Raw genomic sequence first — 16,566 nt, 5'->3', positions numbered from 1 at the left:
TAAAACTAAATTCCCAAAATTATTCTAAAACTCTAAAGCTTACAGAATGCCCCCAAAGGGTCTTCACCCCAAGCTTGACTGAAGTGGCCCTCTGCCTTTTACTCATTTTGACCAAGAATCAGCGATGGCCGACCCTGGATAGCTTCCGAGATCTGACGAGATCAGGCTAGCCGGGGTCATCCAGGTGATGGGGAGCGGTAGCTCATTGGCAAAGGACATGATTCATATATAGAGGGTCCCCGGTTCAATCCCTGGCAGCCCCCGTTGAAGGATTCCAAGTCGCACCCCGGAGAGCCACTGCTACTCAGAGCAGACCACAGTGAGAGAGGCCATTTTTGCATGGTAATTAGCATCACGTTCCAGGCTGAGTTGCCCCGTATATTTTTTTCAATTTTGCACACTGAACCATCATTCCGGAAGTGACTGCGAAGCCGGCGCTTACCTGCTTCGCATTAGTAAAGAGCCCATTTAACGCGACCTTTGGTGTTTGCCACGAAGAATCCCCCTCAAGAAACTATGCAAAATAACAGCGGCGTGTTAGCTATGCACATGCAAATGACTATACAAACAGGAACAAAGGAGCAGGCGAGTGGGGGTGGAATTTCTCCTTTTGCATCAGGACCGTGAATAGGCATTTTTAAAGTCACATTTTAAAAAAGCTTTGAGCGAGCATCAAAACTGACCATGCAAAAATGGCCAGAGGGACCAATGGTTTGCCACATCAAGGGCCTCTTCACACATCCAATTACTCTGCAAGTGAGCTCTGCCTTCCTCTTGTCGCCACAGAGTGCCTTTGTGGCAGAGAATCCAAAGTATAGTCAAGCGACGCATGCTGTTTTCAGACCACCGTGACCTTTGTGAAAGCTGCTGCATCTGCCAAAAAGTGTTTGATGCGAAGACGACTCCCGATATTATCAGAAGCATAAAAAAAGAGAACCTTTAACCCTTACGATGTTTACCTAGGAAAAGAGCCGTATGCCAAAGTCCCCGTGGAGAGCTTTACCCTCGCTACTTTTGGTAGCAATTGCTGTGACAGTCTTGGAAGGGGATGGTCGCTGCTATCAATTTACAGCTTCCTTAGTCATACAGCATGGTGCAGTCTGGTTATCATGTTCACCGTGTATCTAGCGAAACCTTAGGAACAGAGAAGAAAACAGCCCCGAGGAAGCCACATAGAGAATAATCTTAAAGCTACTTGGGTGTGCCCCGTTTATGTCACCATTTCCCTGTCCTTCGCCTTTTCCTGGCTGAATCTCCCCTCCTTGGGCCACAGCCGAAGGAGGAGGAGGTTGGTTTTTATATGCCGACTTTCTCTACCACTTAAGAGAGACTCAAACCGGCTTCCAATCACCTTCCCTTCCCCACAACAGACACCATGTGAGGCAGGTGGGGCTGAGAGAGCCCTAACAGAGCTGTGACTTGCCCAAGGTCACCCAGCTGGCTTCATGTGGAGGAATGGGGAAACCAACCCGGTTCACCAGATCAGAGTCCACCGCTCCAAACCACCGCTCTTAACCACTACACCACGCTGGCTCTCTGAAGGAGGGCCAAACTCAGATATCTTTACACTTGAAACAAAAAGCCCCAACCCAAACTTGGGTTTTGAAATGACACATAGGACATGCACACTTTCCTCCTCCTGTGACCCACAGTTGGGGGTGGGGGGAGCCGCTGGAGAGGGGGAGCATCCTGCACTCGGACGTTCTCCAGAATTTTCTGTGGCTGGCCTGAACACACCCGGTTCCCTTATGGGACCCCGCTCGGGTTTCGCCGCAATTTGGCAGCGGCGTGGTTAACAGTTTTGCTGGTGAGCCACAGAAGCACAGTTGGCATTATCTAACCGATTTGTCTTAAACGGATCGTCCTGCTAAGTTTAAAGCAGTCCGGATGCATGTTGGGTGTTTTACGTACCCTCGGGGGGGGGGGGGCTTAGGAAAGGGCTGCTCTTCTCCCCTTTGCTCTGACGTCCATGAGTGATATTCTAGACAAGAACCACATTGAAGTTTTGCACACGCAGTTTCATTTTTATTTTTTTTCAGTATAAAAAACAAGCTTTGCTGTTTGGGCAGTGGGGCCTCTGTAAAGATGCCCTCTTGCACTACCCTGATCCATTTGTGGGTGGTTAAGGCTTTCCGCAGACCCGGGCCTTATAGTGATGGCAGCACTGCTGGAGATATGTCACTGTAGTGTTGACATCCTGACTTTGCCAAGGGCCAGAGAAAGAAAAGGAGCCGTCCGTTCTCTTGGAGGAGCTGTGAAAAAAAAGAGAATTTGAGAACTGCAGCTGCAGCAGAATCGCACCTTCCCCACCTGACCTGGACCGGCCCCAGGGAGTTGCTAAGTCCGGGTCAGTTTCCCCGATGGGGCAAGCCATGCCTCCCCAGGGCTATTTCAGGTTCTGAAAATGGCGCGGGAAGGATGAAGCCCACGTCTGCCCACGGTCCTGATCTGAATCGGGTCTGCGCACTCCTGGGAATTAAGTTCCCAGCGGTGACCCCCATGTGTGGTCAACAGATCCTGTGAACCCGAGGACTCCATAACATGTGAATCAGCCCAGGTGGGAAACAGCCCCGACAGTTATGCAGGGTTTCTACTCACAGGATAACTCCTGGGAAAACTTACAACACACACCAGACTTTTCCGTGTGGATGTACTTCTGGGGATCACTTCGGTAAGTCAGTCGTCTCCCAAGAACCCCTTATTATCACAAAAAATGTGTCCTGACACAGGCTCAGAAACTAGGACTGGTTTAGATTACCCTTCCAGTGGTCAAGGATTGGGAAACTGTTCCTATTCCTTCAGCATTTGTTATCTGCTGACCTTCTGAGGTGCCTCTGTGTCCTCTCCTTCTGTTCCCTCAGTGCCTTGTTTTTTTTTTAAACATTCTCATCTCAGAATAATAATCTAATGAAATGATTTATCTTAGAAACACTCACTGAACTTTCCCATATTTTCTGCAGAGTGGTGCCATAACAGAAGCAAAAGCATAACGTCTTCATAAATAAAACAGGAAGGAAACACCTGCAGTATTTCATTAAAGAGGGGGAAAAAACCCAAACACCAGAAATCTGGGCCTGTGACATCCTTTGTCAAGGGCCTGGCTGATCACACTGACCATCAGTGGAAAATCAGTGGTCAGCCCCACGTTCGTGGCATCTTTTTGTTTTTAAGGGACTCCGGATAAATACATTTAAAGGGAAACGAATGCCATCTGCTGGTCACCTAACATTTCCACAAGAAGGCCTGGTCCGAAAAAGGCTGCACCTCTTACCCAAGCAAGTTACTTCGCATATGTCACACCCGAAGGAATGTAAGAGGAAGCACCTCTCGCTTATAACGCTTTATTTATTCATTCACTTCTTATAAACCCCACTTTTTCCCCCAACGGAGACCAAGAGTGGCTCGCATCGTTCTCTCCTTTTTAAACTCACAACAACCTTGTGAGTTTAGGCTGAGAGTCTGTGACTGGCCTAAGGTCACCCAGCGAACTTCCATGGCAGAGAGAGAGTGTGTGTGTGAAGTGCCGTCAAGTTGCTTCCGACTCCTGGCAACCCTATGAATCAATGTCCTATCTTTGACAGCCTTGCTCAGGTCTTGCAAATTGAGGGCTGTGGCTTCCTTTAGAGTCCATCCATCTCTTGTTGGGCCTTCCTCTTTTCCTGCTGCCCTCCTCTTTTCCTAGCATGATTGTCTTTTCCAGTGACTCCCGTCTTCTCATAATGTGACCAAAATACAACAGCCTCAGTTTAGTCATTTGGGCATCTAGGGTTAGTTCAGGCTTGATTTGATCTATAACCCACTGATCTGTTGTTTTGGCAGTCCACGGTATCCGTAACACTCCTCTGACACCAAATTTCCAAGGAATCTACTTTCTTTCTATCAGCTTTCTTCAATGTCCAAGTAGGGTCTCCCAAATCCTAGTCTGACACTCTAACTACGACATCTCGCTGGCTGTCTTTGTTGTGATGCGTGAAGAAACCCACAACCAAGCACACTTATCCAGGTCACCTTCAGTCTTCCACCTACTGCGCTGTCCCAAGATAGCATCATACCCTGTTGCACTCGGTGCAAGAAGATGCAAAGGTTTGTGCTTGAGAAGTGAACGGGCTCATTTTGCTTCCTGCAGGTTAGTGGTGAGACGTGACCCTTTTGTGGCTTACCTGGAAAATAAGTCTTTGCAGCAAAGGTAGATTGAGTAGCTGGTGGAATTGAGGTTGGCTGTCCTGAAGAAGGCTGGGCAATCGGTCACATCTCCTCTGGGCATGTACAAGATCCCTGTGGGAGGTGCAGGGGGTAATCTTGTGAGAGCTGGGAGATTCAGACCCCTAGGAGGATAGTGGAACTGGGGGACACCCATTCATAGAATCATAGAATTAAAACTGTATTATGCCATTAAAGGTATTTGTATTGTAAAAAAAAATCATTGAATTGGTACCACCAGGGTCATCTAGTCCAACCCTCTGCACAAGGCAGGACATTCACAACTACCTCCCTCACACCCCCAGTGACCCCTACTCCATGCCCAGAAGATGGCCAAGGTGGCCTCCCTCATGATCTGCCTAAGGTCATAGAATCAGCCTTGCTGACAGATGGCTGTCTAGCCTCTTCTTAAAAACCTCCAGGGAAGGAGAGCTCACCACTTCCTGAGGAAGCCCATTCCACTGAGGAACCGCTCTGTTTGAAAATTCTTCCTAATGTCTAGACGGAAATCCAATAGCCTTGCTTTCCCTCCTCATTCCAATAGGATTATGCAGCGGGCAATCAAAGAAGAGACCAGTTGGGTTGCTTCTCCGGACCGCTGTCTATGTTCTCAAAGGTGTCAGACCTGAGATTTCCAAGAACCAGTCCCTGCCCCTAATCTCTGGGGTCTTCCCTGGCCCGAATGCCCAGATCGTACCTGCAACGCATGCATTGATGAGAGAGACGCAAGCTCCGGTGAACAAAGACGACAGGACGATGCTGGAAAATTCACTTTTGCGCTGTGGTGCCAGGGACGCTTACCCCAAAAATATATATATATAAAAGACAAGAGTTAGGTGTGTGTGGCATTTGGGGCAATTTCGGGGCATGTGTCTGTCGGGCCAAAGCCTCAATGATTTGCAGTGCTCTAGCTGGGAACGGCAGGCAGCTATGGGCAGCCGCAGCAGAATGCAACTCAGTTATGGGCCGGGTAGTTTTGCAAGGCATTTAGGGCCCGGCTTGAGACCCCAGGGCTTGGGTGGCGTCCCCTGGGCTTCTCCCTCCTCCAAATCACCGTGGTGACCACCGGGACTGTGGACTCACTTAAGGCTCCTAGCATGATCCCAGTGGAACCCAGATTGGCAAATCCACAGAGGGCAAATGTCGTAATGATTTCCGCTCTCACCTAGGTCAAGGAGAGAGAGAGAGAGACAGAGACAGAGAGCCAGGAGGGCCGGTGCCATGGTAACACCATTCGCAACTGAACACGGTCGATCTATGCTCCTCATCAACCGTCTGGGCTCTGCCCGTGCAGAACCCTAGTCTCACAGCTATGTGAAGCTGCCCTATACTGAATCAGACCCTCGGTCCATCAAAGTCAGTATTGTCTACTCAGACCGGCAGCGGCTCTCCAGGGTCTCGGGCAGGGGTCTTTCACATGACCTACTTGCCTAGTCTCTTTAACTGGAGATGCCAGGGATTGAACCTGGGACCCTCTGCATGCTAAGCAGTTGCTCTACCACTGAGCCACAGCCCCTCCCCTAAAAGTTATGAACACATGAAGCTGCCTTATACTGAATCAGACCCTTGGTCCATCAAAGTCAGTATTGTCTACTCAGACCAGCAACAGCTCTCCAGGGTCTCAGGCAGGGGTCTTTCACACCACCCTTTAACCGGCGACGCCAGGGATTGAACCTGGGACTTTCTGCACGCCAAGCGGAGGCTCTACCACTGAGCCACGGCACAGCAGAGAAGTGGTGCTGTGCGACCACAGCATTTTGGAGTTATGGGGGGGTCCCACAAGAAACGCTACTGCGTCTGCCTCTCTCTCCCAACTCACTTACTGAAATCCACTGCTTCTTTGCCCTGCCCCACTCAGGCAGTCCGTCGAGTCGCCGCTTTTTGTACGTGGACAGCTGCTGGTAGGCCACGAACTCATTCAGGAAGAACTTGATCCCCAGCAGTTCGGCCACCACGGGCGCGTCCTCCCAGCTGGCCCCCAACAAGAATGCCAACGGCACCAGCACGTAGGAGCAGATCATCTGGAAAGTGGAAATGAAGTTTGGAAACAAACTCCCTGGCTCGCTGGATACCTCCCCACTCCTGCTGACCAAGGACATCTCCCCACGCCCGTCTTCTATATCACTCATATCCATCACAGAGTAACATGCACCTGCATTCCTGTCCCACCCCTTCCCAAAATGTGCTTTAGATTTAGGGTAAAGTATTCACACTAACGACCGTGCATGAGAAAATGGGAGATGAAAAAAGGCAACAGGGTATAGAATCATAGAGTTGGAAGGGACCACCAGGGTCATCTAGTCCAGTCCCCTGCACAATGCAGAAAATTCACAACAACCTCCCCCCCATACCCCCAGTGACCAACACTCCATGCCCAGAAGATGGCCAAGATGCCCTCCCTCCCATGAACTGCCTAAGGTCATAGAATCACCATTGCTGACAGATGGCCATCTAAAGCTCTTCTTAAAAACCTCCAGGGAAGATCTGCGACGCTCAGCCCTATGGGACTACTCGGAAGTCAGCTCCCTTAGAATCATAGGGTCAGAAGGGACCACCAGGGTCATCAAGTCCAACCCCCTGCACAATGCAGGAAATTCACAACTACCACCCCCCCCCAGTGACCAGAAGATGCCCAAGATGCCCTCCCTCTTCTGGCCTCTGCTTAAAAACCTCTAAGGAAAGAGAGCTTACCACCTCCCAAGGAAGCCTGTTCCACTGAGGAATCGCTCTGTTAGAAAATTATTCCTAATGTCTAGACGGAAACTCTTGATTTAATTTCAACCCGTTGGTTCTGGTCCGACCTGGGGCATCTTCCCCACCACCACTTCCTTCCGTTCATAATTCTGGGCGAAGTTAGGACTCAAACACACGATGCTCCGTTCTACCGAATCAGAACCATCGGTCCATCTAGGTTAATACTGTCTACTCAGACTGGCAGCGGCTCTCCAGGGTTTCAGGTTGAGGTCTTTCACATCACCTACTACCTGAACCCTTTAACTGGAGATGCTGGGGATTGAACCTGCACGCCAAGCAGAGGCTCTACCACCGAGCCACAGCATCTGCGCTCTGCTCTCATTAGTCCGCCCAGTGGGGTGCCATTTTTTTTTGCATCTATGTTGGATGCCATTAATGTAGTTTTATACGTAGGGACTATAGCCACTTCTTTAAAGGAACTCCCTCTTGGGTACTGGGTTTTTTCCTCACTTTGAGCTGCAAGAGTTCTGCTTTGGGCATTTGGGCATTTGAAGAAGAAAAGTTGGTTTTTATATGCCGACTTTCTCTACCACTTAAGGGAGACTCAAACCGGCTTACAATCATCTTTCCTTCCCCTCCCCACAACAGACACCCTGTGAGGTAGGTGGGGCTGAGAGAGCTCTAAGAGAGCTGTGACTAGCCCAAGGTCACCCAGCAGGCTTTGTGTGTAGGAGTGGGGAAACAAATCCAGTTCACCAGATTAGCCTCCGCCGCTCATGTGGAGGAGTGGGAAATCAAACCCAGGTCTCCAGATTAGAGTCCCCTGCTCCTCACCACTGCTCAACCACTACACCACACTGGAATGGAACGTGCAACAGAACTTCCAAGACAAGCAAACAAACGTATAAAGTCAATAATACAGAAATAAAAACCAGGCCGAGGAGGGTTGGCAAAGTAATAAGTTTAGAGACAATTGGAGTTGCTTTTGGATTTGTTTGAACAATACTAGTTGGCAGTAACTCCCTCCTCTTTATTTTACCGTCCCATGTATTTCCCCCAGCACTTGGGAGACATCTGGCTATTTTGGGAGGGGGCCTACCTCAAAAGAGAGTCCCGGGATGTCGACCATGTTCCCCAGCCAAGCCAGCATGGCGTTGATGAAAGCCAGCGCGGCCAGGAAAGCAATCAGGTTGGCTGCGATGCTGGCGACCACCCCCACGGAAATCGCGGCCCCGTTGCTGGCGGCTTCTAGAATGTTCTCCTGCTCCCTGCGAGAAGGCGCCGCGGGAAGAGCAGAAAAGAAAGAGGCTCGCGAGCGGGACCCCAGAGGCAAAGAGGCACTTGTGCGGCTCCTCTTCCGAGTGTTACGAGGAGCGGGTTTGTGCGCCGCCTGCCCGGGAACCTAATGCTGGGAGGATGGGGTCAAGAGAGAAAGGAACCGACTCTTCCATCTTTGCAAATGGTTATAGCTTGCAAGCTTCTGACAGGGTCTTCCAGTCCAAGTGATGATTTCTATCCATCTCTGTGGTACTCTTTTATGTTTGTCAGAGGCTGGGTGGTCCCACTGGTGTCAGAAGGAAACTTTGCAGCCACAAAACACCAGCTTTGGGGATTTTCTGCTGTAAGAGGGGTCTGCTCATAAGGCTATGCTTCTCCCCAGCTCTGTACCACTTGTGCTGCAGGGGCCACGTCACTGGAAAGCCGGCTCTCCTCTTCTTGAATCTTGGATGTGCTCTCGCTTTATGGTACTGTATTACCTGCTTCAGGGCTGGTTCCAGGGTTTGGGCTCCCCCCCCCCGCACCTGACCTCCTGGCCTTCCCTCAATCTATTCAGTCTCCACCCACTCCTGCACTCACCCAGAGGCAATTTTCACACTCTCCATATTCCAGAACTTGGACTCTTCCACTTCGGGGTAGACGAGTTTGGCCATCGCCAAAGCACAGGGGGCGGCCATCACCGAGGCTGCGATCAAGGACGAGGCGTCTACCTGTGGCCGGATGCGAAGCGGCATGAACCAAAGGCCCAGCTTCTCTGCCCCTTTCTCCTGGGCCTCATGAGGATGGGGCTTGAAGAGGGTCTGAGCATCTTCTGTGCCAAATGGGGGTGGGGTTGCTCTGCAGAAACAAAGCTGAACTCAGTGCAGAGATGGGGAGACATGGAGAAGGGCGAGCAGTCAGGAGTCAGCAGGAGAAGGAGAAGAAGAAGAAGAAGAGTTGGTTTTTATATGCCGACTTTCTCTACCACTTAAGGGAGACTCAAACCGGCTTACAATCGCCTTCCCTTCCCCAACAACAGACACACTGTGAGGTAGGTGGGGCTGAGACAGCTGTGAGTAGCCCGAGGTCACCCAGCTGGCCTCGTGTGTAGGAGTGGGGAAACAAATCCAGTTCACCAGATTAGCCTCCGCTGCTCATGTGGAGGAGCGGGGAATCAAACCCGGTTCTCCAGATCAGAGTCCACCGCTCCAAACCACCGCTCTTAACCACTACGCCACGTAAGGAGGCGGAGCAATGTTGAAGGGCACCCATGGGACTGAATGTGAGGAACGTGGGTACCGGCAGTAAGGTGGATACTCGACAAGAATTTACTTGGATGTGAAAGATCTGGATTCGCCTCCCAGCTCTGTTGTGACGTTTTCGGGTATCAGATGTGTTTGCATTGTACAAAACAAACAAAACAACAGAAAAGAATAAAACGCTCTCCTGTTTGCTGGGAGAGTTTTCCCACAGGGATAGATGGCGTCACTCCCAAGATGAGATGGGATCTTTGGACCCCTTCCAGATCCCCGAGCAGCACGCTTGCTCACCCCAAACGAAATGTAGGCTCCCAGCACGCTGCCGGCGATTGTGGAGAAGCCGCCTGTCATCACGGCGTGGATTTCTGAGCCGGTCAGTTCTGCCAAGTATGGGTGGATGAGCAGCAAAGCCTCCGTCTGTGGGGCCGAAAAAGGGAGTAAAGTTCCAGAAGAAGGGGGCAGCCTTCGCCAGTTAACAGGAACAGCATCCAGAAGCAATGGCAGAAGAAGAGTTGGTTTTTATATGCCGACTTTCTCTACCACTTAAGGAAGAATCAAACCGGCTTACAATCACCTTCCTTTCCCCTCCCCACAACAGACACTCTGGGAGGTAGGTTGGGCGAGAGAGCTGTGACTAGCCCAAGGTCACCCAGCTGGCTTCATGTGGAGGAGCGGGGAAACAAATCCAGTTCACCAGATTAGCCTCCGCCGCTCAAGTGGAGGAGTGGGGAATCAAACCCGGTTGTCCAGATAGAGTCCACCGCTCCAAACCACTGCTCTTAACCACTACACCACGCTGGCTCCCCCGTAGAGCAGTTCTTTGCAGCACCAGAGATAGTCCTAGGAGGAGCAGCCCCTGGGTGGCACGGAAAATGCCTTCGTCTGCTGATGCCTTGAGTAGGACGGTTGCCCAGGGGCTTGGAAAACATCTTACCATTCCCAAAAACACGTTCCCTGCCACGCTCAGCGACTCCGTGGTGGTTGTGTTCATGGTAATCTGCAGCAGCCAGGAGATCTGTAGGATTTGGTCAGAAGTCATTTGCCAGTGGAACGTTTCCATCTCTCGGTGGCCCAGTCCGTAATTCTCGAGCGATTCTTACCCTGCCTCTGGCTCGGTTACCACCCCCACCCCGCAGAGAACTTCCTTTCCCCAAGCTAGTTTTAAACACCCAGTGTGGAAGAGCTCTCGGATGCTCAGCAAGGCCGGAAAACATCTCTTCCGGTACCTGGAGATTCATGCTAGAGGTTACCTTAAGGATCACCCACTGGATGACTCCCAGGTAGTAGAGAATAGACGTCACACAGCTGAAGAAGACGACGATGGGTAAAACCTGTGGGTGGGAAAGGCCCAGTATATGCCAGCTCCATGCCAACAGAGCATATCTTGCTGGCGTGGGTGGGAAGCTGGCAGAGGAGGATCCAGGAGGTAGAATGGGGGATAATTACTGGGGCCTTTTATGCTTGGCTGTTTCCCTTGCGGTCACCCCTCCGATGACTTCAGGTTTTTGTTTTGATTATGTGTGCTGTTTCCGACCATCAGCAGTTCATCTCGCTCTCCCCCTGCATTTCCCCAGGTTTCCCCCCAGGTTTTCAAACTCATGATAAAACAGGTCCCTGAAAACCCAGGGAAATGCAGGGGAAGAGCGAGGCAACCTCTGACGGCCGGAAACCGGATGCAAAATCAGAACAAAGAACCGAAGTCATCGGAGGGGTGGCCGGGACGGAAACGGCCAAGCATAAAAGGCCAAGGTGCCGCGAACTGACCCAGTTACCTGGACTTGCAAAGTGAAGTGGCTTTGGTATCACCTGATTGGCAACGACCCATTTTGGGACAGGTTCGGTACAAGTTCTTTGCTCACAGCTCAGGGAAGGACCACTCCGGCCGAGCTGTGAAAAGCCAGCCTGGGGTCTGAAGGGCCCAGTGACAGAAGTGACCATCAGGGAGGGTCAAGAGTGGCTTCGTCCAAACCGTTCTTGAAACTGACCAGAAAAGCAAAGGATTCTTCAACCAGTCGTGTCCCAAAGACGAAGGTGGAACCAGCCCGGGTAAAATTTAGGAATATCTGTAAAGGAAAAAGTGGGCGGTGAATGAACTTGAAAGAACCTTGGTCTGATTTACTCAGAATAGGGTGCTGTAGAAAATCAGCATTGGCATTTAGAGACATTTTGCAGGTCACTGTTGTTCTAGTTGTATAGACGGAGAACAGAAGCGGAGAGAAAGTGTTTTTGCCAAAGGCTGTATGACACGGCTTCGCATATTAGGGCTCACACATTACAAAGACCTCATGCTTGTCGGGGAACCGCACAAGGGCTTTGCATCAGACGTGCGCCAGAGTTTTCTGCCTCTCTCACATGCACCAGTTCTGTTCTGCTTGTGATGGAAGCAGGCAGGAGGAAGTAGCTGTAGCTTCTCCCTCCTGCTGTTTTCTGGACTTGCAAACTGGCCCGTGGAGCATTAGTTCATCGAATCATAGAGTTGGGACCACCAGGGTCATCTAGTCCAACCCCTGCACAATGCAGGAAATTGACAACTACCTCCCCCCCACACACACCCCAGTGACCCCCACTCCATGGCCAGAAGACGGGCAACGTGCCCTCCCTCTCATCGTCTACCTAAGGTCATAGAATCAGCATTGCTGACAGATGGCCATCTAGCCTCTGCTTAAAAACCTCCAGGGAAGGAGAGCCCACCACCTCCCAAGGTTGGCTCCATTGTTAAAAATCATGTGGCTACATGCAAGCTTCATAATCGAGCAGCTGGATTTTGAATCCATGTTTCCCAACACACTTTCCAAAGATAACAAGGAGATGGTGTGAAACACATGATTATATAAATGGCAATCCTGTGCCAACTCCAAGGGCAAACCTGTAGAAAGATGCCAGGAGTAACCTTATGCTACACTTTCCTTTACTGTTTACATGCATGTCTCGATCTCTCACCTTCACACCTCCCTCCTTCACCCAAGACAATTCTCAGACAGAAACCCACCCTCTAAAGTCCCCCCCCCCCCGTACCGTGATCTGTTTGCCGAGCCACTGGAAAGCCTGAAACCCGGGCTCCGTCCGGATGATGAAGACTCCGAGGAGAAACTGCAGGGCGAGCCCCCAGAACACCGTTCTCCAGGACACCTGCGATCCAGCACATGCACAAGAGAAAAGGAAGCTCTGAATAAAAGCAGCAAGGCCAGGGTTTCCCCAACGTGGCATCTTTCCTGGCACCATTGTCTTTAAAAAGGGCTTTTGATGTCTGTGCTATAACACAAACAGTGGTTTCGTGTAAAGTATCATTTGGTTCCATTTCCTTTTGCGTAAGCCTGCAAGATGCAGATGTTGTCAATATACTTATTAAAATGTATGCAACAATATGTTAATTTTAAAAGGCATCTCGTTAAACAGGACTTCTGCCTGAAATGCTAAAGACCTACTGTCAGATTCATGGATCAGCTCAGTCCCTGACATTTTGTGATTGGCTCTGCCTCCCGCGGCAGTAGGGTTGCCAACCTCCAGGTACTAGCTGGAGATCTGCTACTACAACTGCTCTCCAGCCGATAGAGATCAGTTCCCCTGAAGAAAATGGCCGCTTGGGCAATTGGACTCTATGGCATTGAAGTCCCTCCCCTCCCAAACCCCGCCCTCCTCAGGCTCCACCCCAAAAACCTCCCGCCAGTGGTGAAGAGGGACCTGGCAACCCTATGTAGCAGCCATTTTGGGGTTGCGCCCATCACCCTGTATCAAAATTCCAAAGGTGCCCGCAGGCTGAAGAAGGCTGGGGACCCCTGAGCTAAACGATTTGGTAGGATGGCTGGGATGGAGAGGAGAGCAGGCCTCGGAGCTAGCACATCGCTGATCTGCGGAACTCACTGACCAAGGAAGCAGTGATGGCTGATTGGGTGAATGAGGCAAGTTTATATTCTGCATCCAAAAGACCTACCCCAAGGTAAATGTGGTCCTTTCGGCACCAAAGGACAGAAGCCCACCGCCCCGCCTCTCCGTGCTTCCACTTACTGCGCTGTGGTGCCTGGAGCAGAGGAAGAGGGCCAGCACCAACACACAGAAGCCCCCCAGCGATACCAGCTGCTCTTGCTTTTGGGACAAGTCGAGAACTAGGAACGTGACCAGGCCAACTAGAATGAGGAGATAAAGCACCCTAGGAAAGAAAAAAGGGGAATATCAGGACACTTGGACACGCGCGGCCACAGAACGGGCATCACAAGGGAGGAAGAGGGCACCAAGGAAACACGCCGGTGCCAAACGGTGATCCCAGCCTCCGTTACTCCAGACGGCTTCGTACAGCTTTGCATTTCGAATGCCACCCCCATGGAAGCAACACTGGAACGTCTTGGCAACAGGGTTTTTATCCTGGAAGCACCCAGATGTGAAACCCCTGTGGACGGTGGTCTGCAATACACTCAGGCCCATCTTTAATCCTCAGGCAGCAGCAAACCTCGCTCTGCAGTTCAAGCCAGCCTGCGGCCTGAGTGAGGAGATGTCGCCAAGAACTGGACCGGTGTGAGCTGCGCGCAAAAGAGCACGTGGCAGACCTGCGGGGCAAGCTGGTTCCGGACTCACCATTTCAACTTGGGCCAGGATCCCTGGAAGCATTTCCCGACGGGGCTCAGCAACTGGGCGATCTGCGCCCCCCACCATTTCTGCACCAAGTTATAGGTCACAAGAAGGACCCCCATGCAAGTCAGAATGAATAAAGGCAAGGCTCGTTGGAAGTTCAGCCAACAGGCTGCGATGAAGAAGGCCAAGTAAGCTGAAGAGGGGAGACACAAGACCATGAACGGAGGATCAATTCCACTGTCAACATTGCAGGGCTGGCTTTTCTTTCTCCTGTTCGCTATCAAACCGACTCTCTCCAGTCACTAGCATGGAGGCTGGATTCTGTTTATTTGTGCACATTTCTTCCACACGTCTGCCCTCCCTGTGTATTCTCACAGTTGGGGAGTCCGTTTGTTTTCTTCCGCACGTGCCTTCAATAATGAGGATTTTCAAGGGAGGGTGATGTTGCCATCGGGAACATCAGAGCACCCCACTTGTTAAAAATGGCACTAAAATATCGATATGGCACCGGAGTGTTGTCCCAATAGGTTTCTCTGAATTCCCAGCTTTTTTTTTTTTTTAAGGTAAGTCTCTAGTCCCATCCCTCACAGAGATATACCTTTTCTCTTATATCTCTGCAAGAGAAAAGATTAGAGACTTTCTTTCTTTTAATGAAAGCTGAGAATTCAGAGATCCTCCCCTAAGCCTACTGTTTCAATGCTCCAGTTATATGTTGGTATTTCAGTGCAATAAAAAAAGAAAGAAACCACTCATCTTTTTTGGGGGGGGGGAGTGGTTTGACCACCACAGTCCAATCGTGGAAGTCAACCAAATTCACTGTCGTTCTCTAGTACTTTCCAGAACATAGCAAAGGGGAGAATCTCACCTGCACCGAGAAGGCCCAAGAAGATCTTACGCAGTAGCTCAGAATGAGATTTACAAAAGCCGCATGCCTTGGAAATGGGGCTGCAGATCCTGAGGAGGGAATCGCACAAAAGTGTCGAAGGATGCGTGGAGCTCAAGGCTTGTTTTGGGAAGGGGCTGTCGGGGAGATTCAGGGTGAAAAAACCAACTCTTCTTCTTCTGTTCAAGACTGCCTGGTATTCTACTCAGGATGCATTAAGATTGTCAACTCTGGGTTGGGAAATTCTGAGTACTTGGGCTTCCTCTATGTGTGTGCATGTGTGTGGCTGGCTCCACCTCACGTGGTGGTGATTTTGTGGTTGCGCTCACCACCCGGGGATGGAATTCCAGAGGTGCCCACAGGTTCCAAAAGGCTAGGGACCCCTGTTGTAAGCCAAGCCTTCTCCTGCGATGGGGACAGCTATTTCCAAATGGAAGCTCCCCACAGATCCAAAGGTGATGCTTCTTGAGGTTTTCTCAAGCACCTCCTGCTCTGGTGACGTGGAAGCAAACCAGGACTGATTTTGCTTTGGAGAAGAAGTATTTCGGTAAAGCAAGGAGGAAACATTGGTGGGGGCCGCGTGGGGAATAACTTGCCCTACCTGGCCAAGAATGCACTGCTTTCTCCTTGGGTCAGAGGATGCTCAACCGTCTCAGGATTCTTCTCTGTATCCTGTCAAAATGCAATTAGGGCAAAGATGTAAGGTCACTGAAGCTGTTCAGTCCTCTCAGAGGACTGTACCACTCCACCTTTTGAGTGTGAAAGGTGTTCACCTGCTCCCACACGAAAACTGTTTCCCATGTGAAGAGGAACTACCTCAAAGCCTACGGAAGCCACTAGAAATGCTTCCGTGCGGCTTCAACTCCACATGGCAGCCGAATCAGTTTCACTTGGGCAGAGAAGATCCATGCCCTCTCTGGTTCTCAAAGCGGCAGGTTTTGATGCGGGGCGTGACCCGAACACAACCAAAGGCTACCTAACCCTAATCTCCATTCTGCCATGAAGTTCCTTGGGCGATCTTTGTTGGGAGAGTCACTAACTTTCAGCCAGGTTATACCTCGCAGGGCTGGTGTGAGGATAAAAGGGGTGGGGACGACCACATACATCACTGTGATAGATGTGTAGTTTTACACTAAGACCATGAGACCTGGGTACACCTCCAGATTGGGAGGTTTGTTGTAGTCGTCATGGCAAGCCACGCATCCCCGAGACATCAGTTTTCTCCACGCAGGGAAGTGTGTATTTTCTGGGGTTGCCAACCTCCAGGCAGTAGCTGGAGATCTCCTGCTAATTCAACTGGTCTCCAGCCAATAGAGACCAGTTCACCTGGAGGAAATGGCAGCTTGGGCCATTGGACTCTATGGCATTGAAGTTAGGGTTGCGAGGCCCCTCTGCCACCAGCGGGAGGTTTTTGGGGCGGAGCCTGAGGAGGGCAGGGTTTGGGGAGGAACTTCAACGCCATAGAGTCCAATGGCCAAAGCGGCCATTACCTCCAGGTGAACTGATCTCTGCTGAATGTACAAACTAGCCCTGCAGTGTAGCCCCTTCGCCTGACTGCACCCCCTCAGGGAAGGGCTGTGCAATTTGCCACTGTTGTCATTGAGGCAAAGGAGTAAGGGACCAGAGGGGGAGCAGACGGTTACCAAGCCCTTGTCAGCTCCCCCGGGGGAAATTCTCACTTCCTCCATCTTTCTGGGGGGAAGAGAA

The 16,566-nt window shown here is 50.9% G+C and overlaps 1 protein-coding gene across 1 annotated transcript; it reads right to left on the bottom strand.

Moving 5' to 3' along the window:
- Window positions 1-2,122: 2,122 nt before the first annotated feature.
- Window positions 2,123-16,547, bottom strand: LOC130492262 (sodium/nucleoside cotransporter 2-like). Its single transcript, XM_056866062.1, has 17 exons — window positions 16,503-16,547; window positions 15,461-15,531; window positions 14,842-14,930; window positions 13,980-14,169; window positions 13,416-13,557; window positions 12,426-12,539; window positions 11,396-11,473; window positions 10,661-10,741; window positions 10,345-10,425; window positions 9,702-9,827; window positions 8,752-8,882; window positions 7,994-8,162; window positions 6,024-6,221; window positions 5,284-5,365; window positions 4,898-4,996; window positions 4,161-4,275; window positions 2,123-2,252 (listed from the first exon to the last, which is right to left on the bottom strand). Exons 1-17 carry the CDS (start codon window positions 16,545-16,547, stop codon window positions 2,123-2,125), a joined length of 1,941 nt encoding a protein of 646 aa, XP_056722040.1.
- Window positions 16,548-16,566: the final 19 nt, after the last annotated feature.

Source organism: Euleptes europaea, chromosome 20, assembly GCF_029931775.1.
Source record: "Euleptes europaea isolate rEulEur1 chromosome 20, rEulEur1.hap1, whole genome shotgun sequence".
NCBI classification, from domain to species: Eukaryota; Metazoa; Chordata; class Lepidosauria; order Squamata; family Sphaerodactylidae; genus Euleptes; species Euleptes europaea.
This window is presented reverse-complemented; position numbering and strand designations above follow the sequence as displayed.

Excerpts from the sequence above, each read along its gene's own strand:
- LOC130492262 (XM_056866062.1), bottom strand. The coding sequence starts at position 16,547 with ATGGAGGAAGTGAGAATTTCCCCCGGGGGAGCTGACAAGGGCTTG. Across the intron at positions 13,558-13,979 it reads TCCTGGCCCAAGTTGAAATG|GGTGCTTTATCTCCTCATTC; the intron begins GTGAGTCCGGAA and ends TTTCTTTCCTAG. Across the intron at positions 11,474-12,425 it reads GGCTCGGCAAACAGATCACG|ATATTCCTAAATTTTACCCG; the intron begins GTACGGGGGGGG and ends TTTCCTTTACAG.